Raw genomic sequence first — 26,953 nt, 5'->3', positions numbered from 1 at the left:
ATGAAAATGCTAGCAAGACTTGTTCTGGGACTTATCATCTTTGATGCTGCAATGACTGCCCCAACTCCAGAGTCCATGAACTATGACTCAGAATCCTACGATGCCACCTTGGGAGACCTGAGTAACTTATACGACTATGAAAACATACCTATTGATCATGCAGAGGTAATTAATTCCTTCCATTGGAGACTTTGAATAGCATCGAATAAGGGGCAATTGGAATTTGTTCTTTCAAAATATACTTTTTTGCTTATTTTTAAGTAGAGAGGTTTTATATTAATAATTGCATGTTAGCCTTCTCTTAGAACATGTATAATCTTTTAGAAGTTGACCTTGGGACAGCCTTTTGCTGTCTTGCAATTAGCTCTCTTTTCTTCATATTTCCTCAATAAAATGAAAAAAAAAGAATTTCCCTTAAGTTATAACAGAATTTTAGGAAGAAAGGCAATCGGCAAGAAGAAGAAGAGTATACTCACAGCAGGGATAGTTTGAGAAACCCCCTGAAATTGATTTTGGAATTAATAATGAAAGACAGGACTATAAAATAGGTACAGTGTGAGGGTTACTTGTGGGAGAGGGAGGGTGAATGGAGGACATGAAGGTAAGGGAATATGGTTAATGGGCTTCATACTCATATACAAAATATAACAATGAAACCTCTTGCAATTGCTTTAAGTAGGGCAGTGAGGGGTTTCTGGGGGTTGGAGATGGTGTGGCCAATCTAACCAATGTACAAAGAAAGGCCATTCAGAATTGTCACAATAAATCCCCTCTCTACAATGAATACATCTTAATAAAAATGAAAAATAAAATAAACTGCTACTCATGCAATGATGAGGAAAGGTTGGAGGAAAGATGTAAGATTAAAATAAATGAGAAAAAAATTAAAAGAAAACAGAGAAAGGACAATGGTCAAGGCCTGCACTATATTCCAGGAGTCAATGTGCATTTCTGAATGGCTAATGGTCTTCCAAGCAATAATGTGGGCATTGCCAAGGTTCCAACCCATTACATAAATCTGATATGACATGTTCCTAATTAAATGCTAGGTTTTTTATTCTTTTACATAACTAAAGGATACAGGATAATTTTCATGAGTCAGAAAACAAATTGACCTTGAAACTCTGAAGTGTAACTAATGTATATTGTTGACAAAAATTAATTATAAATAAAAAAGGAAATTACATCACCTTTAAGAGTTGATAACATTTTGGGTGGTCTTAGAATTGCTACTTTTGATAATCAAGAATACAAAATATTTAGACAAGATTATATATTTAATTTATGTGAAATTAACTATATCTTTATTAAGAAGAGAGTAGAAATGTTCAATATAGTTCATGTTACCTTATGAAATATAAGTCAGATTTTCAGAAGACAATAGTTTTCACAAGTCTTCTCCTTTCCTTCTTTCTCTTTCTTTTTCTCACTATCACTCTGGAGCCTTTTTTTCCCTATCCCTCCATCTCTCCCAGGCCTTTGCCCTGTTTTTAATAAATTTTTTTTTATCTACCAAATTAAATATTTACTTCAAAACTTACTTGTCTTTCCACAAAAAAAAAATCCAGAGACTCAAAGAGATTTAATAACTACCATTATTGAATCCTCTATTTTGAATGGCGTTGAGGAGTGAATTCAAGGGTTCTGCTTATTCCTTTCAGAAGGCCAAAAGCACTAGAAGAAATATTGTTTGGGTCTGAGTCATTCTTAAGCAATATTGTGGAGATAAGCCATATATGCAGACCCATTCTTAGCTTTTAGTATTCTTCTTGTTGCATATGAAACCCTTGTCATGGTCATGAGATACTGAAGTTCTTGTCATCAAAAAATTGAAGCTAAGAAGCATACCTATATACTGATGCTTTAATATAGAACCTTTCCTTAGTATTTGCATATTCTAGGGTAACAAAATTCCAGCAATATACCAAATATGTGACATCGTATCCTTACATACCCCAGCTGTTAACCCATACAAACATCCCTAATTCCCACGGAATTCTTTCTAAACAATTCTCGTTATAACCAAATTCAGAATTCCTAATAACCTAGAGAAAGTAACAATTCTTTGAGGGTGACATAAATAAATTAGCTATCTGTAACTTAACAATCCATTATGATGAATTAATCATCACAAAACTTTTTAAAGATGATATGGATATAGATATAAATATATCTATGCTTATGCTTTAATGAAAAATAACACACTTTAAAATATAATTTAAAAATATTTGCAAAACTGGTTCAGTCAGTAACAAAAATATTCAACTAACCCATTTACCCACTGTCTATGTAAAAAGAAATACAAAAACAAAGTGGTAGCATAAGGTAACATGAAGAATATAATTTAAAAGTTTAGCTCAGATATCAACAAAGTTAAATATAAACTGTTTCACAAATATGGAACTCATGTAAAATTCCTTCCTTATGCAATATTTAAAATCAAGCCAATATATGTATGTACAGGAATAGATAACAGAACCCCATAAAGTGACATTAATTTCTTCAATGTAGTTGTATGAATCCAGATTTTGGTCTCTTCTGGTCAGCTTCTCAAATATATTCCAGTTTCTTATAAATTGTAAGACTTAGCATCTTAGTCCAATGTAGCACACTTTTTGGTCTAGGTCTTTGATATATGGTTGTAGGTAGAATTCAGAGATGCCCCCTAAAAGGCCCATTATCTGTTATATCCATGCCATGTATAATAGCATTATGGATATATTAGGGTATCACTCTAATAATTGGCTTATGTTGTATGGTACAGTTGAACTTAAGAAAAGGGAGATTATCTAGCTGTGCCAGTCCTAAATGCCTCAGCCTTTTACCTAAGCACCTGCTGTCAGGGAGGACATTCAGAACATGAAAGGGATTCAATGCAAAAGGGACTATCTGCTGCTGATTTTAAAGTTAGATGGTTTAGTGGGGTAAGTGAGAGAACTGACAGGTTGCCATCACATAGGGACCTCAGGTATATACATATGACAAATCCTGAGGTCTACATGACGTCACAGCTTTGGTCATCACTGTGATTTTGGCGTTGTGAGACCAATTAGGCCAACCCTAGATTTCCAACCCACAAAATTTATGACTTAAAAAATGGCAACTTTATTAGTTGCCTTATTAGTTTTAAGCTACTATGTTCATGGCAACTTGTTAGGCAACAATATAAAACAACATGTAATGACATAAATATTTTCCCTGAAAACAAAATTTAACTTATACTGCTGCAAGTCTGGCATTTGTGAACCCAGCAATTTAACTGGCAATAATCTAAAACAGTGTTAGAATCTCCACTGACTTTTGTTGGCTTCTGTTAGTGGTGGTATATCCGTTGCCTTCTTTTTTTAGCTTTTATTTTATTTTTGCTGTACTGGAGTTTGAATTCAGGGCCTGATGCTTGCTGGGCAGGCACTCTATCACTTGAGCCACTTCACCACCTCCATTGCCTTCTACGTGATTATGTGAGGGCCATTATTTTCATTTTTTTAAATTATATGCAATAATAGTAAACCACACTGATTACTTTACTTACATGATTTATGATGATTTTTGAATATCCGGAATCTACTGAATTCTAGAATTATAACAGGTTTTATATCTAAGAATCCCATAGTTGTGCCATCTGTTACCCAGTGGATAGACTTGTTGACATGTCGTAAAATGGCTGTGTTTTTACGGAGCTTTGTTTTATTTTCATGTGTGAATAGAAATTTATTGTAGGCTATCTGGTCAATATATTGACTTCTTGCTTTCTGATGAACAATAGCTAATCCTGAATGAATAGTTCCTATGTGTTCCTGTTGTTCTAGGCATATTGCATGGTAACTCATTTATTTGTCATAACAAAATTATGATGTACGACTAGTATTTCCATTGATAGATTCATATTCAAATTTTAAGACAGAGAGCAGTTAAATAATAACTAAAAATTGAACAGTACTGATATTCATAGTAATACTATGTTCTCATAGCAGAAAATTATTTCCAATGCAGTAATAAAAGATTGCTACTATCGTCTGTCAGGTTTCTTCACTGTTCAGGTTGTCCTTTTAACTTTATGTAGGTTTTAGTTGAAGTGGATGCCAGGTATTTCAACACTCCTAGGAGAAAGAAAAGAATGATTCTGTGTGTAGATAATGTGAACTAGAATTAACCTTTATGAACAGCAGACTGTGTTGCCCAATAAGTAAGAAAGAATGGATTAAGACTACTTGAAGAATTATAGTGGGTAGGAATGCTCTGCCATACATTTAAGTATTTATGCTCTGAGGCATACACACACATATGCACACATTTAGTGGTTTAGTGCTTTCCTAAACCACTACATGTAACATATGTCTATTTGCCCTAAAAAAATTTATCAGAAACCTACATTTTTTTTTTCAAAACTTTGTATTCACTGCATGGTTTGAGTCTGCCTTTAATGAAAGTGGTGTTTTCTGTTTTTATGATTTAGTCTTGGGGTTATGAATAGCCCATTTCTCTTAGGATGGCAAGGGCCCTAAATAGTGTGTTTCCCCAGAAATGGCAAAATGACAACATTATTATTCGTGAAGCTCTAATGAAGGATGTAGACTTTCAGTCTTCCAGAGGAATTTCCTTGGCCCCATCCAATTAGACTTCTCATCTGTACTACATACTCTGTCTTCAGTAAACACTAAGAAACATTGTACTATAGAGTCCTATGGAGTTCTTGATTATATTTACTCTAAGATGGTGTGGAGGACATTTATATTAACATGATATAATGTTGTTTATGAGGATTTAAAAGAGAGATTTCTTTCAGGCCTCAGCATCAGAATAAGTGCAAGTTTTAAAGAATGTGCTTATTTTCAGGGCTTTAAACATGTAACTTGTCATTTCCTTTGCCTGCTAAGAACATAGAGTTAAATTTTTGCCTCATTCTTCCCTGGCTTCATGCAACTCCCCCACCTTTAGCTTCCTGTTCCCCTAATTCATCATCTAGATTTTATTGAAGTATTATCATATGCTGTTTTAAAACTATCTCGTTTCCTTTCTGGAACGAGATGGGGTATACATTCATGAGTAAATAACAATAACAAAAAAGGGCACTCAGTAAAAATTGGCTGCAGGAAATTTCTTACATAAATAAAGAATGATTCCCTTCATTCTTCTCCACTGCTGCTTCTCCACTGTTCTTAAAATTGAGGCCAATTCTCTTCCTGGTGAGAACATGTAGTTACATTGTGTAAAATCATTCTGATAAAAAAAAAATCTGCCATGGAAACAAGTGAGTTGAATTTAACAAATGAATTAAGATTAAAAAATAACATTTAGAGACATGAAGCCATAAGGGTCTCAAAGGAGTGAAAATTAATTTGGTGAGGTTATGGGAATGGGAGAGAAAGTGAAAGCAGTTGTATTAACTAACAATTAAGAAATTACTTATCTTCTCCTGTCTTTAGAACATAGTGTAAGATGATCTTAAACCAGATGTAGATGTACTGCTAACTCCAGAAAGTGCTTAAGGAGAACCAAGCTAATTCTGGACTACTCCTAAAAATCATATTCCATTTTAGATAACCTTACTTTAAAAGGATCGTGACATTAGCTTTTCTCTGAACAAATGTATTTAAATTAATAATGTTACTACTATTTATTTCCTCTGAAAAAATATTGGCAATACATTTTATCTTCATATTTAGAATCATGTCTCATTTTTGGCAAGGTATATAGTAAATTTTAAAGTTTCAAACAAAGTTTGCATATCAAATACCTGATACTAGAAGAAGAAGAGATTGTAACTCTACCAATATTTAATTAATATTCTTTTCTGGATGTAGCAAAAAATAAAAGCTGATTTCCCACTTTACTAAAGATACTCTAGAGGAAGGAAGGGAAGAAATTTTCTGTTAATCTTTTAATAAGGTTGTCATCAATTTTCCTTTAAAAAATTTTTAAACTACTTAATTCTTATTTTAAGCTATTTGAAAACCATAAAAAATAAAGCAACAAAAATAAACAATCATGGCAACTCACTAGGAAAAATATTGATATTCTTTGCAAATACTTCTTTGTATTTGCATTATATATTATTTTTGAGATGACAAACATAAATTAATTCAGAGTATCCTTGAAACAAAGACATTATTGTATCCATTCAATAAGAATAACTGAAACCCAGAATTTTGCTTAAGGTTATTCAGCTAATAACAGAGTAAAATTTAAACCAGATTCTTTTAACACCATAGCAGAGAGACTTTGGCAGTAAACACCACCATTATTTCTCTGCTTCTGCTTTGTAATCTTGACTTCTTTTAACTATGTCCAATAATGTCTTTTCTCTAAACTTAAGTAATTTGATTATTAGAAATCAGAAAACAGCAATTTTTAGGTGATTATAACTGACACAATATCCAAACATTTCTCTTAACTGCAAAAGTATTTAAGGGAGAGAGGTAAGATGATCCTTCTGAATTGAAAGCAGCTCTGTCAGAAACGTGGAAATTGAGAAGTCTTTGCCAAAACACATTTCTCTCTCATTCGTTTCAAGATAAAACAGAAAATAAAATACAGCTTTCATTGCCCGGTGTTCATGGTCATATTCTTTTAGATAACTAATATAGATTACTTAAATAAATTTGAACACCAGGCTCATGTTTAAAGCAGTATTCCATTGTACTTAACATATCTACATACTAGTATGTTAAATCCATATGATTGCATCTTTAGTGACCCAGGCCGAAAAACTGGGCACCTTTGAACACTTCTGGAAGCCAAGTGTTGACATAATGGTAACAAGAAATAGCATCAAGATTTATTTGTATAACTGTAAGAAAAAAATGGGACACAAATTTAAAGTTCCATTTTCCTTAATAAAAACCTTGGTCTGTCCTTTTCCTAAAAATAAATGGAAGACATTTCTACAATTTAAATATTATCCTCTGAAGGCCTGGGCTTATTGGTTAGTTGCTGATTGTCACAGTGGCTATCCTAAACAAAACAAGTAGGTGAGGATATTTGCTTCTGAATCTGGCTTTGCAGGGGCTCATGGATAGATAACATGCACATTACAAAGAGTGGTAGGAGATTCTCATTTATATAATGATAGGTATTATCTATTTATATACCCATTCCTTGGTTGAGAGGCTGTTTGTCACAGTGTTGAGTAACACAGAATCTGGAGCCAAATTTTTAAGATGTGGACCCAGGTCTGTCATACCAACTACATGACTTTTTACAAGTCATAGAACCCCCTTAAGTCTCAGCTTCCTATTATAATATATCTCTTAAGGATTAATAACATAAACATGTTTATGTTAGAGCCTGGAACATAGAAAGTGTTTGAAAATGTGAGATTAACAATGGAATAATTCAATTAAGAACACTGAGGCAGGCAAGTACTGGTGGCTCACACTTGTAATCCTAGATACTTAGGAGGCTGAGATCAGGAGGATGGTTGTTCAAGGTCAGCTCAGGAAAACAGTTTACGAGAACTCATCTGTAAAAATTACCATGCCAATATGGACTGGAGGGGTGGCTCAAGAGGTAGAGTGCCCAAAGCCCTGAGTTCAAACCCCAGTCCCACCAAAAAAAAGAAAAAGCAAAAAAAATACTGATGCTGCTGCAGAAGGTGGCTTAATGGAAAGGGTGGGATTTGAGCTATGATGAAGTCTAAACTGCATTGCACTTGGGTTCACCTTAGGTGCACGAATCAATCTTTTGCTGAGGCAAAAATTTAGACAAACTCCTTCTGCTCTTTAGAGCTCTCAGTCTAATAGTCTTATAAACAGATAATTTTAATATAATTTTAGAAGTGAAGAAAGGTGTAATATATCTATATATCTGTGTATTTATACATGCAAGATCTATAGTTGTCTATTGGAATGTAATTTCTATAAATTGTCTCACAAAATACATAATGTTGAAATGACATCCTTGAATTTGTCCTTTGTTGTTAATCTGACAGTTTATGTGAGATATAAGATGTTTTTCCTTGTGTATTTATCCACCATCTTTTTTGAAGAGTATTTAAGGCAACATGGTGAGTAAATTCTGTAGTAGGTACATAAATATGAAAAGATTTAAAAAATATAGTTTTACTAATACTACAACAGAAATTATATATTGTATAGATTATATTATATTCTCCACAATATCATAACTTGTATTATACATTATTAATTGTGCTATATTATATCATTAGATTACAAATGTAAATTAATTATGAAAGCACAGAAAAGCACAAAAAATGTTAAGAACATAATAAGAAATCAGCACTCAGGTATATATATCAAAAATTCTCAATATAAAGCTGCAGAAATATACTATACAAACAGTTGCTGGTCAACCAAGGCCTCCGAACAGAGCCCACCAAAGTAAATGTTAGAACACACGGTGAAATACAGAATGCCTATTCTTGACAGACAATTCCTCTTTCAAAAGGAAGATGAACCTTCTAGGCTAGCTCCTTGTCCTATGCATTATTCAGCTGGTCGTTTTCTTCCTTCAGGAGGACATGCCATGCCAGGATGATGGCCTTTCAAGCCATCAGGCTTAGCCATGAAGTCCAATATGACTTTCTTTTTTATAGCCCATTTTAGGGCATTCATGATCCCATTTTTGAGAGACCTAGGACTATGCCAATATTACTCTTCAATATGTAGATTTTGCTTCCATAAGACTCTGAAATAAAACAAATAGCACATCAGTGAATCTATTTCCAAGACATTTCAATACTTGAGACTGTTATTTCACTCTTGGTTCTATATTCTACCTAAAATTATATCAAGACACATTCTCTAAAACTCCTTATTGAAAGATCTGCAATGAAATCAAATGCTAAATAAATACTCTCAGATATGACTGCAGACACAAAGATGATACAAATTTGTACATAATTCTACTCATCAATGAAGATTTTGAGGAAAGATTAAGTACAGCCAATCAACACCTGAAATGACTTGGATATTGTTTGTGTGTGTCCTGCAAGGGATTATGTACTAGGAGTTTGGTCTTCAGTGTGTGGTATTGGGAAGTAATATGGAATCTTGAAGAGATGAGGCCTGGTGGGAAGTAATTAGATCACCAACGTGCTACTCTCAGAAGGAGAGTAGTGTGAACCTGATTAGTTGTCATGAGAGTTTTTATACAAGGGCCAGACTGCTCCCTCTCTGGTCTTTCTGGCTTCCTGTCTCACCATGTGATTACTCCTGCTTGCACATATTCCCATTATGAAACCCTCTACTATCAGGCCCAGAAGTCAAACATATGGGAATTTCTAACCTTGAACTTTTTAATCTGCAAAACTGTGAGTTAATTAACCTCTTTTCTTTATACGTTACTTAGACTCAGGTATTTTGTTAAAGCAGTGGAAAGTGGAATACTACAAAGCATCTCACAAATTATAGTCTAAATTTGTTCAAATTTTTAAAAAAATGAGAGCACAAAATTATAGTTTCTTATCTTCTGATTTAAGTTCAGTGTATGTAGTATTAAAGTTCCCTTTCCCAGTTTCTTTCGGGTGATTTTTGGTGCTTGAGTTAAGCTGAATTCTTTCAGGAACTATGACTTGAGTAGACTCTTACACCATTCCTTCAGTGACATACAGATTATAATAAATTGCATTAGTTCTGTGTCAAATCCACTACAACATTAATATTAAAGAGAAGGAACCCTCACTCACATCCACAATATTGTCACAACACTAGTTGTATCCCCATCAAATTTAAAGAACAAGTTAATCCTACATTCCCAAAATAATGGTATTTAAACAAAATATAGTCCCAGAAACCAGTACATAGTGTTGCCAGACCAAAGAAGAGGCTCAACAAAACCTGAGGAAAACCAGAAGATAGAAGAAAAGTCTTGTTAGTTTTTCCAGATGTTGGTCCATTTATGTTCATTGCCTCTGGTCCATAACCTACTGTACTCAAGAACAAATTCTGGAATCTCCTACCAGAAGATGTTTTACCAGTCTGAGATCAGCTCTTTAAATGCACTCTTTCCTTGAATAGGAAGGATGAGCAACACTTGAGAACTAGTTAGGAATGCAGATATTCTGGTTTCTTCCAGACAAACTAATCAGAAACTCTGGACAGGTGACAAGGGATTGGAGTGTTTTATCAATCATTCTAGACCATTTTGATGCAACTATAATTGAGAATCATTGATCTAGGAAAAACCCCTTTCCCCAGTGTGATCTCTCTTCTCTCAGAGTGGTATTTGAGTTCTTCCTGCTTTCTAGCATGGTGTGTAAATAAATATACAAGGCTCCAGTCTCACTGACCAGGTCTTACCCGAAGCTTCTTTTTTCTTATTACACATCCAAAGCCTTTGAATTTCCTTTTTGCTCTAAAGCTGTGTGTTTCTGTCACTTTACTTTGCAACATCAAGTCAGGCAACAGACTCTACTGTGATCAAGATTTTTTTTGGCCAGGATTGTTCTCCAGAGGGAATACTGTGTCTAGTGCCTTCTGCACTTCCCTCCTGCCATGGAAATCAAGCTTACCTCCCATAGACTTTTCCCCATTACTTGGGAATCAACCTCAGAAGATCTCTGGAGGGAAGGTGCTGTTAATGTTTCTGAAGCCTGTGTGCCTGTGGAGCTTGAGAAAATAATACCTCTACCACACTCAATCCAAGACTTGGCTCAATGTTTTAATGCTACATGATTTATGTAACATTCTGTCCCCTACGTCTTATTCTGCAGCATAACTCATTACTACAGTCAGAGATTCTCCATCTTGACTACATATGTGAATCAATTGTAGAACTTTAAAAACTCCCAATGCCTAAGTCACACAGCAGAACACTGAAATCAGAGTATTTGTGGGTGAGAATCAGGGTCCATGTTTGATGTCTTTCAACTGTTTTTTCAGAGTCATTCAGTTGCTTTTATCTTAAATCATTTTAATATTCATCTTAATTTGGTCTCTTTGCTGCTCTAGTTCTATGTACTAAATTGAGAGCCTTCTTTCGTTTTTGGTCTTCTTTTCTCCTGGATTACTCTTATTTTTCTAACATAGTCCTATAAGTTTTGCCTTGTGGCATCTTCTACAGTGATAGTATACGATCTTTTAAGAGTCTGCCAAATGTATCACTGTTCAATTTTTTTTTTAGAAATTTTCATTTTTCTGAGTTGGATAATGTTATTTGGGCATGTGTATCATGGGACAAATTTCTAACCCCATATTGTACTTAACCTATTACCATCCTACATAGCTCTCTAATAATATGCCTAATTTTTACTGCTTCTTCCCTAATGTCGCTAACTAATAGCTATGGGCAAATTCTGGTACAACTTACCTTGAGTTTTCTGGAGACATAGAGACTTAACCTGCATTTTTAAGGTCTACACTCTAATATAAGCATTGAAATACTTTAATTATTGCTTAGTGATGTTATCTCCCAATTTGTACAGTTATTGGCCTATGATATCAATGTAACCAATTTGAAATGCAAGCAGGTAAATTAAAAAGGGTAATCTAAATGACATCATGCCAATCTCCTTGCTAATTTTTAATCTGAGCCTTAAAGAGTTAAATGGTATGCCTGTAAAAATACATGTTATACACTCCATCCCTTGGCATATTAGAGGAAAGCAAAGAAGATACACCTAAAAGATAGTGAAGCTAGATCAAATCTTTTCACAAGTATCTTCTAATTGAATTATAATACAAATCTCTAATTAAAGAGACAAAAATTAATGAAATAAAGTCCAATATATTTTAAATTAAAAAAAACCCTTTTTTTATAACTACACTGAATCTTTTACAAATACAGACAGAAAATGGAGATTTGAATGGGCTCTGTAAATTTTAGTAGCAGAAAAAACAGGAAGATCCCAGAGGCTAAAGCTGTCAAGGCCAATAAAACACTATACAACCCTCTTCTATTGGTAGGACAATGAATGCAAAAACTCGTGATAGTCAGCAAATTCAATGATTTTTATCTTTTGGAAAATAATCTTTCTTTTGCTTTATGTTACTATAGAGCTGACTTATCTAGGGTCCTTTTGTTGTGTTACACTTTGTGCTTCAATAAAGGCCATTTAAAAAGGAACAATTTTCTTTGTATTAGAGTGGGATAGATTGAAAACTTAAAAAATAAAAAATGCAACTAAATTACATCATCAAAAATAAAGAGCTAAAGTTTGGAAGGTTCCAGTTTCTTTGTTTTCAATTATTGTGACTCCCTCCCTCCTCCTACCTCCATCTTCATAAAATTACTGATTTTAGTGTACAATAAATTTTCTAAATTGTCCTTCTGGCATCCTTACTTGGGAAATAAGGACAGTAAGGGGAAAGGAAACATGAACTGACTCTGCCATTAAATAATGTTTCTAAATCCTTTGCCAAAGTATCCTACTTAAATTATTTGGAGGCATTCAATTAGAACTAAACAATGTATTTTCAGAGACTTAAGATAGAAGACCATTAAATTTCTGAAGCCCAAGGAGATGATAGTAAGTGAAGTGTTCAATAAATGGGAATAAGACTTAAGTAGAAAATCTTTCTGGCAAGTAAAAGAGAATGTTGACATTTTATTGAAATAAAAGCAAATAAGAAAATAAACATTTGAAAAAAGAAAAACATACTGAGGTCCCCAAAGTAACAAAGACTAGATAGATGGTTTGATTAAATAAAAGCTTTAAATGATCTGGGATTTTTGCACTGAATTTTTCACTTAAAAATTGCATTGAATACAATGAAGTAATACTTTTTAGAGTTATAAATTCATAAAGAATAACCATATATTTAAATAGACTGAAAAAAGATAAGAAAGAACTTAACAGTGAAATGCTGGTACATAATATCCTAGCAAGTCACTATCAAATATTATGACTTTATATTATTTTGTTGCATGCAAAAATATATTAATTTATTTTGATATTTAGCTTTTAGCTATTCATTATGTAACTATTAATTTTGCCTTAGGCTAATGAATGCTGAAATTTAAAAGTAGGTAAATGTGAATATTGATGCATTCACACAAATTTAGTGGTATAATATTTCAGTGAGTACTATACCAATATTCAAAATCATAGAGCAGTAGTTTGTAAAGGAGAAATCAGAGAAGAATCAGAAAAAGAAGTGCATTTATTTTTCTAATGTTAATGATGTATGCTAAATAAATCAACTTATAAAAAGTTGTTTTCTATATAACTAGGAAAATGGATAAGAGAATTTTAAAATGTAATGTCTATATTTAGGCAAATTGCTTTATTAGTTGTATCAAATGATTCCAAAATCTCAGTGGCTTAACACTACGTTTACATCATTCTGACATGACTATCTAGTGCAAGTCAACAAGTTACTCTCCACCATATGGTAATTCAGAGACCCAAACTTCTTTAATGTTATAATTTCCTTATTTTCATTTTGATACTTCAAGGTCCATTCTATTCTATTGGTCAACTGATATCTCCCATTGACAGATTAAGGGAAAAGAAGGAATGTGGAGAAAGTATACTTGCTCTTCATTGACTTGGACCAGCTATGTCATGTCATTTATTCCTCCATTCAGTTGGCTAGCCACATGGTTCAACCTAGATACAAGTAAAGTGGAAAATATATTTTAGTTGAATGCCCAAATGGAAAATGAATGGAATTGTTTCACCTATCATGTTGCATCAAACTAAAGTTTCATTCTGACACACTATTTATTACAAAAATATAAGAAAACTATTAAAAATTCTGATTATATTTTGCAATCTCCCTATATCAGTGTTGAATATTTTTCATACTGTCAATTTCAGTAAGAGACTGAGTGCCATGTTTAGCATGTTATTCATCTCAATGAAGTTTATATTTCTTTCCTCCATACAGTGCTGCCCACAATAACAAACTTTTTCACGAGCTAATTTTTCTCAGCTCCATCTCTTCAGTTTACTATTTCTTTCTTCAGTTATATTATAATCCCTAATGACCTAGAGTCAAGAAGCAGCTTCCAAGGTCCCTGGAGTAATGATTTCCTCTTACTGTATAATTTTGGGATCACTTTTCTATCATAAGAACAACTTTAAGTTGGCAGATGTATAGACACATCTGAGCTATAACTAATTTTTTTTCACACTTGCTCTTTCATGCCCCTTCAGCTATATTATAATATTTTTTACTCTGATATACAAAACAATCCTTTCATATATCTAAAATGGCATTAATTATCTGCACTAATAGTATTCATCAGGAATTCTATCGTTGAAAGTCAGCTGCTCGGTTAACTCAGGGCTGCTTGGACTAGGTTGTCCTCATCTGAGATGGCTTTTCTTTCCAACATATATTCTTTCATCTTCCAACACACAGCTCCAGCTTCTTTATATGAAAACTTCACAGAGAGAAAATAGATATTTTCTCATTTCTGGAGGACTTCCATCAAAAATTGACATGATAGTAGCACATTCTATTGGCTAAAACAAAGAGAGAAAGTAACCTGTCCACAGTCTCAGAATTAGGTTAGATTCAAACTCACCTAGTCTGAATCCTTCCTCCTAACCAAATGTTAGAGAGCTTCTGCAAGGCTATTGTTTTTGTGGCTATTAGAATGATTAAAAAAAAAACTGAAGGATTTTAAGCAGGTTTGATATGGTAAATTTTGGTTTTTTTAAGAGTTCATTCTTACTACATATACACTGGAGGATATATATCTTAACTTGGTATGAGTAGACTATTGCTGTATTCCAGGCAATAGAGTATGGTACCTTGTAGCAATGGTGGTAAATAGGGAGAAAAGTAATGTTTTAAATAAATACTTAGAAAATGTTATCAACAGATAACATGCAGCCTCTCATAACTTAAATGTAATGCTTGCTATTGGTATTGAGTCTGATTGGTGAGATAATTGTTGATTGGAAACCTTCTATCATTTACAAGTTTACTCACTCATTCACTCACTAATCCTTTCACTTATTCACAAATATGGGCATGAATCTGGGTAGCCTGAATTCCTTTACAGCATATTCCCATCACACACATATCACATTTTCATTGAAATCTTCATTGGCACTTATGTGCACATTAAGTGCTGAGACTAAACAAATACCAAAGGATCAATAAAATAGAACACATTGGATTTTATTAATTCAAACACTATGCTGAATGGCTGCAAATGGCTTGTGACTATCTGAAACAGTTTGATCAACACATTCAACCAGACATTTCTAGTGAAGAGACCCCCGGCAAAGAAAGTAGTCAGGAAGAAATGTGGCTGCTGTTTCTGAATGCATCAATTTTTCACAGTTTCTCTGCAGTTAAGACAAATGAATTAAGTAGACTTACTGGTACTGGAATAGTTATATGAATCATTTATATGTGCTTTTGCTAAGAGACAAATGGAATTGATCATTAACTACTTGATTTTAACTAAAAATTTATCGTCACTTAAATTTATTATTTAAAATGGTGCTAAATATTTTTAAAGAGAGATTCTTCTATGGACAGACAGTACTGTTTATTATCAGAAAGTCTTAAACCTTCTGTAATATTATTTATACCATCATAACTATTGTTACTAAAGTATTAGTATAGTTTGATGTAAGAAATAGAACTGGGCTGGAGTGTGGTTCAGAGCCCTGAGTTCAAACTCCAAAACTGACAAAAAAAAAAAAAAAAAGAACTGGATTATTTTCTATTGGAAAAGTTTTGCAGGGGCAAAACTTATGTCTGTGACAATTTAGGGTATTTTCAGCCACTTTACTCTGAGATTGCATTTAGGTTCAGAGCACCTACATGTAGTGCAAACTCTTCAAGTTTCAGAGGCTGAGCAGACCTAAGGATTTCTTTTCTTGGCAATTTACTCTCCAGGCTGACATCTGTTGAGACCTCCATCTATCCTAGTCACTGTCTGTTATGCATTTGTCATTTCCGGTTTATTCTCTTTCAAGAACACAGAATGTACTCTTCAGTGTAGTCTACCATGACATGAATTACAGTTCAAAGGCCAGGTAAACAAAAGACTAGGAATACACAACTTACTGCAAGCCATTGACTCAAAGATATACCTTGCAGATTCTAGGTAAAGATCTGCATGTGCAGTATGACTAAAATCAAAGTTCTACACAGGAAGGACCTTTTTTGTGTGCTTCTAAAGCCTAAAGAAATATAACAACAGATTCAAAAAGTCAACTCAAAAGTGAATCAGAGTAAAATAAGGAGGTAAAGAAAAAAGAATAGAGAAAACCCCTGAAAAAAATTAATGGAAGCTCAATGAATGAAAAAAGATCAATTATATTTACATTTGATTGTTACTGATTATAGCTTGAGAAAAGACAAGTGTCTTCTGGCTATATGTACAAATAGAGGTTTCTGTAACATAAGCATAAAAGTTCGCCATATGTCAGACAGGTGGTTATGATTCCCTGGCCTCATTTTTCACATATGTTGCTTCACAACTTTGAATCAAAGTATGAACATTATTAACAGAGGGCAAAAACAAAGGCCCAAATAACTTCCATTTAATACTAAGAATAAATGTGTCTTCATTACAAAAGCCTCTTCAGGCACCAGGGTTATGGTTCTGCAATTTTGCTGAACTGCAAAAAACATTTCTTTCCCTTAGTTTTAAAAGTTGCTCATTTTATTTGCAACAAACAATGAACAAAACAGTTTCTGATAAACAAAAAAGCTGTTTTGCCTCATTATATTGGATGACAAATGAGGTCTTACAGCTTCACATCAAATCAGTGGAAAAACCATTATCTGTAAAAAAAAACCTATGTGCAAACATTTTCCTACAAAGTTAAAGATTCAAGGCAATGTGTCTGGAATGTGTTTCTCCCTTTAGGCTGCCTCAATGCCATGAAACATCTGTCTCAATTTCCACTCTTCCTGGAGCCTCCTTTTGGTCTCTCTGCAAATCCATTCCTTCTGAATCTGTCTCATTCTGACCTCAATGATGGAAACCTTATGTCTCTCGGTAGATGCACCCAGTCTTCTCAGCTAGAGATTTCTGGCGAGGCTTTGTACTATCTTTCTGGATGGCTCCTACAGTATCAAATGCAGCATGATTTTCTTTTACCTTGATTTCATGCTTTAAATATTTTAAAGTAAGTATTCTCACATTCATTGGGTCTTCTCAGCAAAATTCCTACAATTCCAAAATTCCAAAATTCAAGCATAGAGCTATGAATTAAATATACCTTGGATAAGCAAGTTTTAAAAATTATACTTCAAAAGTACTTGTTGACTGCATATTATACAGCATAGAGGAATAATGATAAAAGATATAACTCAGTTTACCACCCAGTAGTCTTGATTATGCAAAAATCTGAGACAACCAGTATAACACAGGATAGGAAAAGCTGACACAGACAGACTTTATGAAAGCACGAAAGGAGCCTTAATGTTTCTTAGAAAGGTTTTCTTGCATTTGTCATGTTATGTATTCAAATCCATCAAAAATGACATTGAATAATAAGTTTATCTTTAACATCCTATAGTTGACCCCATGCTCCTTTATGTAGTCACCCATCATTCTCTTCTTTTACTGGCATCCTAATAAATCTTTGCTTTCTTCTAAAAATATCATATGGTTATCTAAACAACAAGAAAACTATCAAGTTTAATTATATGCCTATGTCTATTTTACAAATGGAGGTAATAGTTTGTACATCATTTTGGCAGGAAGTAATCTAGAAAACAATTGGTGTTTTTGCTTTTTCAATGAAAGCAAGTAAAAGGCAAAAGAGAGCAAAAAGTTCATATTGGTGTAGTCAAGGAAGATTCTGGGGTTTCTGCTGAAATAATGAGAACAACAGATCAAAAAGAGGGTCCTTGAGTGTTGGTTCCCCAAATGTCTGAGCAAATTTCCAGCCTAAGTCTTCAAACTCATCAGGGAGGAAGACATATACTAGTGAAATACAAAGGAATAAACATTGAGCTTAGGGATATTATTTCAAAGTAAGGGTTTATTCTAAATGCAAGCCATATAATTAAAAGCAGCAACTCCTTACATAAAATATGCAAGTAAATAAAGAGAAAACAAGTATAATTTGAAAACAAGTGTAATCTGAAAATATTAAATTTTTTTGCAATTTTGTGAATGCATTCTATTGTCAAAACTCTCAAAAAGGTCAGTTTTAACATAATCAAGTATTGTTTGTAGCATTTGCTATTCAAATAATATGGAAAATATTATAAAATTGCATATAACTATTAACTCACATGGTTTTAATATCACTATAAATTCTATTTTAGCAGAAAGGATACTTTCCTGTAAAATTCCAATAGAAGTTCTGCAAGCTGTTGGTAAGAAAGAGAATATTTGAATCCAACAAATGAAGAATTAAAAGCAGAAAATGCACATCCATTTCTTATCAGTTATTATCTCAAGGGAGTAGAATTGGAGCTGGGGAATAAAGGAGACATTTGGATTTTACTTGGTGCACATCTAGATTAATTTGAATCTTTCTCAACAATAATTTACTCCTGTAAAATAATAGCTCAGCAAAAAATAATAAATGAACTTTTAAAGCAAACATATAAGATGTTAAAAAAACAAAAGAGGGGTGAAAAAAGATATTGAAAATAATTTCCAAGATTTGGGAAACAAAATTCATTAAAAACAACAATGAGAATTGCTAGAACCATATGTGCTCTTCCAGGCAGCAGGCCAGGCACATTGTGTTGAACACCAAAACATGAGTGACATCTTGTGGCAACAATAGATATATTTTAAATTTGTGTCACTGAAAAACAAGGTGCTAAGGTTGCCTGATAAAATTGTTTCTTGTTTTGTTCAGATCAAAAGAAGGACAGTGATGCCATCAGGGAACAGAATGGCCCTCACTCCTGCCCCAGAGCTGGGGGGAGCCCAGGACGAAGACGAGGATGAGGAATCCACACCAAGGCTGATTGATGGCTCCTCTCCACAGGAGCCAGAATTCACAGGGGTTCTGGGTCCACACACCAATGAAGGTCAGGTACATCAATGGTGAATTATAATTGAGTCCACTTTGTCATCTCTCAAAACTGCCAGGCTCCAACTCCACAGGGAACCTGCATGACACAAGGAGAAAGTTTAGAAATGCTGCAATAAGCTAGGTGTGAAACAAGAGTTACACATGTATTTTTGCATTCAAATGTAAAGTAGTTATAATTCATGAACAAATAACCAAAGAATTGGGATTGAAATATTGGCCTGACATCTTTACTCAAAACCTCTGTTGTGGCATATAGTTCTGGAACAAAGAGTATTTAATGGATTAGCAAGATAAAATCTATGCCTTTGAGATCGAGTCACCACAGTTGGTTGTAGGGTGATAATGGATGATGAGGATGATGATAGTTATAACATTTTACACTGATTACACATATGTCATCTGTGAGCCATCATGCTGAGCACTTTGTATTATTTCATTTAACTATTACAACCTCCTTGTGAGAGTGTTAATATTACTTTTTCTTTATCATTGAGGAAGCTATAACTCAAGAGAGGACAATAATTTACAAGATATCACATAGTTCTTAGTACATTGGGTTTAAGCTAGCCTGTTGGGATTCTTGATCGTGTATTTATTGAAAAACAGTGTTTTTTTTCTCTTCACTCAGTCTTAGGAAGCAGATATTCATCACTAACTGAGCCTACAAATGGACAAGATTGACCTGTAGTTAGAGTGACCAAATATCCTGTTAGTCTGAGTATGAGGAGTTCCTCGGCTCAGTGGCTTTAAATAAATAAAACTAGGAAAGTTCCAGGTAAACCAAGACAAAGTAATAACTAAGCAATTTCAGTACATTTCTTCCATCATTTTCTTCTAGTCTCTAATTTCACTTGCTCCATTCTCCTCACATCTCACAACCCATGGCCACTTCTATCCTTTACCCCTCAAGCTCATCAGATAACCTAAACTCTCACTTAGCAGAGAAAATGCACTCTCTGAGTCAGCAACTCCTTGGTATTTTTGTTCCACATTCACAATCTGCCTACATTAATACTTATGTATCCTATCTCTCTTTCTAGCACAACTGTGCTAGAACTGTGTTCTCCTCTTGTGGGATGTGAATCCTTGTCACTACACATCAAGTTCCATTTCTTACACCTTCCTAGGATCCCTTTGATATTCAACATCTCCTCTCTTGAACACCTTCTTTAAAATCCTCTTTAATCACTTCTTCTTACCAGAAAAGCACAAATACACCTTCTTACAGTAATTACCATTTTTTATTTCTCATTCTTTACAAAACCTCTCGAGAACATTATATCAATATTAACTTTTCTCTTCCCTCCAAATTTCTCCTTAGTTGACTATAACCTGATTTTAACCCCATCACTCTACAGATTTTGTAGTCTTTGGTTATCTCTTAAATAATTAATTGAGGAATATCTTTCAGTTCTTAATTTACCTCGCAAAGTAGGCCATTAGTTATTTCTTTTCCCTTACAACTCTCAATCCACTTGGTTTCCATAATATAGCCCTATCCCATTTTTCATCCTCTCCTTCTGGTCATTGCTTCTCCTGTTCCTTAGCAGCTCACCATTCTCTACATGGAGAGTAAACAAATGGTGAAGGGACATGTGTGTGTGTGTGTGTGTGTGTGTCTGGAGAAAAAGAAATAAATGAACGTGTTGAGAAAAAATAGCCTCACAAACATCTTGGATTTGTTACCTTCCTTCCTTATCACCATCACCATTAGCTAAGCTCTACCATGTTTTATCTAGGACTCACCTCCACTCTTTCCTCTGCAACTCATGTCTACTCTTCTTCTTACTTGCCCTCTTTCACTCTTCCACCATATATCCAAGAAGAATGATCTCTTAGAATGAAAAACAAATATGTAATACTCCAAACCATCTTTAAAATAATAAATAATATCTGTAAAATAGCCTAGAAAACCTCTATCTGTTATGACTCCCCTGTTCCCATGTCTCTCCAAAATGAAGGGTCTTGGTACATGCTGCTTCCTCTCTCTGGCATAATCTTCCCTTCTTACTTCCATAGTGAACTCTTCTTCCCATGGATCTCAACTCAACTATCATCTCCTCAGAGACCCCCTTCCAGGACTCCCCAACTGAGCCAAACACTGTATGCCATCATAGTCAAAATGGTATTTGGGTAACTAACATTCACCTCACAGCAGATCATAAAACTGAACTGTGTGCACCACTGTTTCACCAGCTACCATGAAGCCAGCTATATATAATTATATAATATGTATTGCATGGAATATTTAAATATTGAATCAAAGATTTAATGGAAATATTATGACATGTTAATTACATAAAAAGCACGATCTTAATACTTATATTTCAAACACAGAATTCTTAATAAGTATAAAAGTAGCAACCATGATATATCCACTTCATAACTTAAAATAGATACTTTAAAATCTAATAGGGGCAGACTGAATTGACATATTTCACTTTACTATTACCTTATAAATAAATAACTATGACAAAACAGGACATACACCAGGGCAGTCTGTGGAATAGTCTAGTCTTGTTTACTAAATATTCTTAACCACATTATTCATAGAAAATTTTTGTTACTTATGTATAATTACTTACCTTTACCTTTCAGACTTTCCAACTTGCCTTCTGTGCACTTGTATAAGTACTACCGTTTACTGTGATGACCACGAACTAGATGCTATTCCTCCACTGCCCAAGAACACTGCTTATTTCTATTCCCGTTTCAACAGAATTAAAAAGATCAACAAAAATGACTTTGCAAGCCTAAGTATGGAAGACAGCAGTAATGTCCTTTCTTTATAGACGTCCCTGAAATTTTTATGTTATAAAATGTTGGTATTGAGAATGAAACTTGAATGACAAAATGTAGCTCATAAATCAAATTTTCTCATAAGTCTATTCTTCTTATTTATATACTTGAGAGTTTGTTTTAATAATGATAAGAAGAAAGAATAAACAATTTATGGCCATTATAAAACTATATATTGTTATTGTAAGTAAATATAAATCATAATTGTATTATATGTTCTAGTTCTTGTGGCATTAAGAGAAAAATGTCATCATTTATTTACAAGGATTTAACTGGAAAAAGCTTCCTTTAAAGGCACAGTTGCTTTATCATGGATGAATGTCAGCCTAAATTCTCACTTTATCATTGCTACTAACTTATAAGGATTTCAGTACTTGCTTTCATAAAGTATTATAATCATTTGAAGATTTCCTTTTATTATCTGTATTTTGGCTGTTAGAAAATACAACACCCTTCACAAGGAACATGTTTTAATTAGTAAAATTCAGACAACGCTCATGAGAAGTATAGAGAATAGGCCATCATTTTAAAAATAACCTGCTAATTTCTTTGCAAAAGTTACTGTTTCCTATATACATATGACCACAAATTGTACTTGAGGGAAATAAATGTTTATAAAATAGATAACTATTTCATTAACTGTCCAATACTTGTTACATTTATATTTTCACCATGTGGAAAATTTTATATGCATATTTTATATGAGCAACTATATTCAAGATTATTTAGCTTCATCATTTTTTCTTCTAGATGATTTAAAAAGGATTGATCTGACATCAAATTTAATATCTGAGATTGATGAAGATGCATTCCGAAAGCTGCCTCGACTTCGAGAACTTGTCCTGCGTGATAACAAAATAAGGCAGCTACCAGAATTACCAACTACACTGACGTTTATTGATATTAGCAACAATAGACTTGGAAGGAAAGGAATTAAGCAAGAAGCATTTAAAGTAGGTTTTCAGTTCCTATAGAGAGTTTCATCTTCCCTGTTCATTTGCTGTCCATGACTAGCCTTTTCATTTCTCTGAGATTTAATTTACTGAGACTTTTATCTTCCAAAATAAATTTCTCTACCCTATCATCATACTTCTGAAAAATGCTGTGTTCTGGTACATTCTAGCACCATGAACAAAAAGTAAAGCTGGAATAAGAAGTGCGTGGCTACTTGGAGCACCCATTCACAAGGACCTCCTGGAAGTGGTATAAGACAGAAAACTCTACTCAGGAAGAAAACTTCACGAGGATGAAAGGATAACTATTTGAGCAGTCTGTCTTGAGGACAGAAGATTTTTAAATTTCCCTATAAGGAGTAGGGATTCAGTTAACCTTAGAGATTTTGTTTTCTAAGTGAAGCAGGCTAATGGAGTAGCTCAAGTAGTAAGAGTGCCTGCCTAGCAAACATGAGGCCTTGAGTTCAAACAGAAGTGCTGCCAAAAAACAAACAAACTAAAAAACATTTCTAAGTGAAGGAAGCTGGTTTGGGGTTAGAGGACTAACTCAGAGTAATTATTATGGAGTCAGAGAACAGTAACCAAATAGTTTTTTTACCCATCCTTACCCCGTTCAAGCTGCTCCTCTAAATATACCTTGAGCAAATAATTTTAAAATATTCTTTGAAGGGAAACCACTTTATTCTCAGGGAGGTCACTGTGGGGTGATATGCCATCACCACTCTCTCTCTGCTATGCCCCCTGCCAATGGTGGGTTAGGCACCATTATAGCCTCACAAAAGTAGAGATCAGTTGTGTGGGTGGTGCTAAGTCACTTGTTTTTCTGTAGTGTTTAGGGAGATTAGACCAGTTATTGTCTAAATGTTTTCTGTCTTGCTAAGTTGTCCTTTTCCTTGTTAGGCAACCAAGAGAAAATTATCATTCCAACATGCCTGTAAAATCAAGGAACTTCTTGCTATGTCTCACCAAAATCTTCAAAACCTAATTGCAGAATGTCTTCCATGGGAAGTAACTGCCTTGCTAAATTGAGAAAATTATAGTGAACAAGGCAAGGTTCATGCTAGAAATTGAGAAGTGCTTTTCAGTTTCATAAAGAAACCATTGCACCAAATTTTCCAAAACGTGGTTGAATTGTCTAGTAATTTAGAAAACAAGACCTGAATAGGCCCATGCTATTTTAAAAACAGCTACATAGAGGGGTATTTCTATTAAGCCCCTGCATTTGGAATACTTACAGGACATGTATGATCTCCACCATCTCTATCTCACGGATAACAACTTGGACCATATTCCTCTGCCACTCCCAGAAAACCTGCAGGCCCTTCATCTCCAGGTAGGCTTCTACTAGTAAGGTGAGCCTAAAACCTCCAGGAGAAGCAAAACCAAACAGAAAGAAGTTGAACACAAATATCTATCTCTACTGCCATGTTGAGAAAATTTGACAGAAGACAAATTTTCTGCTTCTTTTTCTCCTTCTCTCATTCAGTCTTCCTATCTGAGCACTTGGTATTTATAAATGTCTGACTCTTGCCTCCTTGATTTACTTTTATTCTTTTTGATATCAAAATTCACCTTTTTGGTACACAGAGTTTAAAAAAAAATGAAAGCTTTGTCTGATGAAAATGTGTATGATTAGAAGTAGAAAAGGGTGAAATAAAAAATCTAATAGAACTTCTAACTTTCAAGGGAAAATGTCAATTTCATCTTTTGATTTTAGGTTTTATGTATTGAATTAAATTCAATCCTAAAGCATTCCCATATGCTGAGAAATGACAGGCCTTATTTCTCTGGATAAAAAAAAAGTGCATTTTCTTTCTTTAAAAAAAATATATCTTGAAGTTTGGATTACTGTAATCCCATTAAGCCACATTTTATCCTTGCAGCAATGAGTGAAAACACATTGTCAAAAATGTTATGATCTAATATTTTCTAAATATATTTCATTTCACCCAAGAGTTTTAAATGTGCTCAATTAAAGGAATTTTGGTTGTTGAAATGAAGACAGACCAATTATTATTCAGATGGGAGGAACTTTAAAGCTATAATCAGCTTTTTCTGGTAATTTCATTTGTTCAGTGGAATAAATATACAGAGATCATAGAGGTCCAAGGTAATTTTTTAACAGAAAAAGTAAAAAATACTACAAGAAGTGATTTTGTTATGTATAAAAAAGTCACTGGTCCTGAGTTTTTCATCTGTCTTGTCTATAAAGATTTTCTTCTATTAATGTATGTATTTCCATATTTTGGTATTTTTTGTATATATCTGTGTCAGTCTTGTATGCCACTCTCTCTTATGACCTTTATTACATTTACTTCTTTCTTTAATGTACTTTCTGACCCTCATTCTGTTTCTGAATGACTTGTTGCTTTTATTTTTCAGGGGGAAGAAAATGGAATTTCTGTGTATATTTAGATTTCTTGCCTTGTTTATGACTAGAGGGAGGATTTTCAAAGAAATTTTTGACTGTGTTTTTCAATTTTGAATTAACTTTATTACTATTGTCTGGGATGATGCTGACTCTGCAAAGTAACTGAGTCTTTGATTTTATATTTAAAATAATGTGCTTCTATGTACAAGATGAGGTGATTTTTTAACATAACTGGCAGTACGTTCTCCTTCTAAGTTTAGAGAGGGGAAGATATAGCTACAAATGCCTGTATTAAAAGAGAAGATCTCAAAGGTATAACCTAGCCTTCCATCTCAAAACACTAGGAAAAGTGGAAACCAGCCCAAATCAAGAAGAATGGAACTAAAAAAACCTGTGGAGAAATAATGAAATACACAGTAAACATAATAGAAAAAATAAAACTTAAAGTTAGTTATTTGAATGCTCAAAAAGAGATTCTTGTTAGCTGTAATTACCTAGAAAAAAATCTTAAATTAGTAAGGAAAAAGGATATATTACTACTAACCTTACAGAACTAAGGAGAACTGAAATTTCTACACAAAATTTGTACACAAATATTCATGGAAGAATTATTCTTGAAAGTCTTGAGATATTATTCATAAGAGCCAATGTTTGTATTTGGAGACAATACAAATTTCCATTAACTGATGAAGGAATAAAATTATAATGTGTCTTCATAAAGCAATACATTCAGGAAATAGCAAAGAATGAAATGCCAGCACTGCTGCATGTATGAATTTAGAAAACATGATTCTAAGTGAAAAAACTCATTCATCAAATACACTTCATTATTTCATTTATGTAAAATATCCAGAATAAGAGAGTCCTTAGAAACAGAAAACACATTAGTAGTTTTCAGGAGCTAGGGAAAGGAAAGGAGAAAGTGGAAGCACTGCTGATATAATTGGGGTTTCCTTTGAAGGTGTTGAAAATATTCTAAAATTAGATTGTTGTGGCAGTTGCACAGTTTTCTGAATATATTAAAAACATTGACTTATATGCATTAAGTATGTGAAGCTTATAGTATGGGAAATGCATTCAATACCACTCTTATAAAAAATCTAGTCCTGGGCCTTTGTTATGTTCCTAATATTTGCTCCCTCAGTCTTTCACTTCGCTTCAGTCAAATCGACTTGAATGTTAGATGTGGAGAGAGAAGCATTCTATGCTCAGCCTTCAGAACTTGAACTTGACATTCTCTCAGCCTAGGATGTTCTTCCCATTCCCATGCTTATGTCTTCCTGTCATATTATTTTCAGTCCATTTGCTAACTCTTAAGATTACTTTTCGCCATCTCTATCCTTTCTTCACAATACTTCACCATTTTAAAAAACATTTTTCTTTAAAATTATTTTCTGACTTATTTAATATTTCCCTTACTGAATTATAAACTCCATAATGGCAAGAAAATAGCTGTTTTGTTAACTGATTTTTCTCCATTGCCTTAACAGTACTTGACATATAATAACCACATGATGCACAGTCTTAATTGAGGGAAAAAGCAAAGAATAAAACCAGGTGAAGCAAAATAGGCTACAATAGCAGTCAATACTAAGAATGTAGTATATTTTGTCCTATAATCTATTTTCATCTTTTTTAGAATAACAACATTTTGGAGATGCATGAAGACACCTTCTGCAATGTTAAAAATTTGACTTATATCCGTAAAGCATTAGAAGACATTCGATTGGATGGAAACCCTATCAATCTCAGCAAAACTCCTCAAGCATACATGTGTCTACCTCGTTTGCCTATTGGGAGCCTTGTCTAGCTTCAGATGAACATAGCACAATGCTGCCTACAATAAGAAATCAATTGTACTTCTCTGCTCAAAACCAAAACTCAGCAAACTTTCCAACTGTGTTCTGAAGGATAGTATGATTACACCCAGTATAACTAAAAATGTTAAAA

At 33.7% G+C, this 26,953-nt stretch overlaps 1 protein-coding gene and 1 long non-coding RNA gene across 2 annotated transcripts; one reads left to right on the top strand and one right to left on the bottom strand.

The window, feature by feature from the left end:
• On the top strand, positions 1 to 26,953 carry Epyc (epiphycan). The gene is made up of 6 exons (XM_074081786.1): positions 1 to 165; positions 18,701 to 18,875; positions 21,479 to 21,637; positions 22,430 to 22,632; positions 23,870 to 23,965; positions 26,643 to 26,953. The coding sequence occupies exons 1-6, from the start codon at positions 1 to 3 to the stop codon at positions 26,811 to 26,813; spliced, it is 969 nt and encodes a 322-aa protein (XP_073937887.1). The 3' UTR covers positions 26,814 to 26,953.
• Positions 18,130 to 24,233, bottom strand: LOC141425559 (uncharacterized). The gene is made up of 3 exons (XR_012450535.1): positions 23,868 to 24,233; positions 20,627 to 20,714; positions 18,130 to 18,956 (listed from the first exon to the last, which is right to left on the bottom strand). It is a non-coding gene; the product is annotated as an uncharacterized lncRNA (long non-coding RNA).

The sequence above is a fragment of the Castor canadensis genome, chromosome 8 (genome assembly GCF_047511655.1).
Source record: "Castor canadensis chromosome 8, mCasCan1.hap1v2, whole genome shotgun sequence".
Taxonomy (NCBI): domain Eukaryota; kingdom Metazoa; phylum Chordata; class Mammalia; order Rodentia; family Castoridae; genus Castor; species Castor canadensis.
Note: the sequence above shows the minus strand (reverse complement) of the source record. Positions and strands in the feature narration are given on the sequence as shown.

What these genes read in the sequence shown, in the direction of transcription:
- Epyc (XM_074081786.1), top strand. Translation starts at nt 1, where the DNA reads ATGAAAATGCTAGCAAGACTTGTTCTGGGACTTATCATCTTTGATGCT. An exon ending in TACCTATTGATCATGCAGAG is followed by an intron (nt 166 to 18,700) that starts GTAATTAATTCC and finishes TGTTTTGTTCAG; the next exon opens with ATCAAAAGAAGGACAGTGAT. An exon ending in AAATGACTTTGCAAGCCTAA is followed by an intron (nt 21,638 to 22,429) that starts GTATGGAAGACA and finishes TTTTTCTTCTAG; the next exon opens with ATGATTTAAAAAGGATTGAT.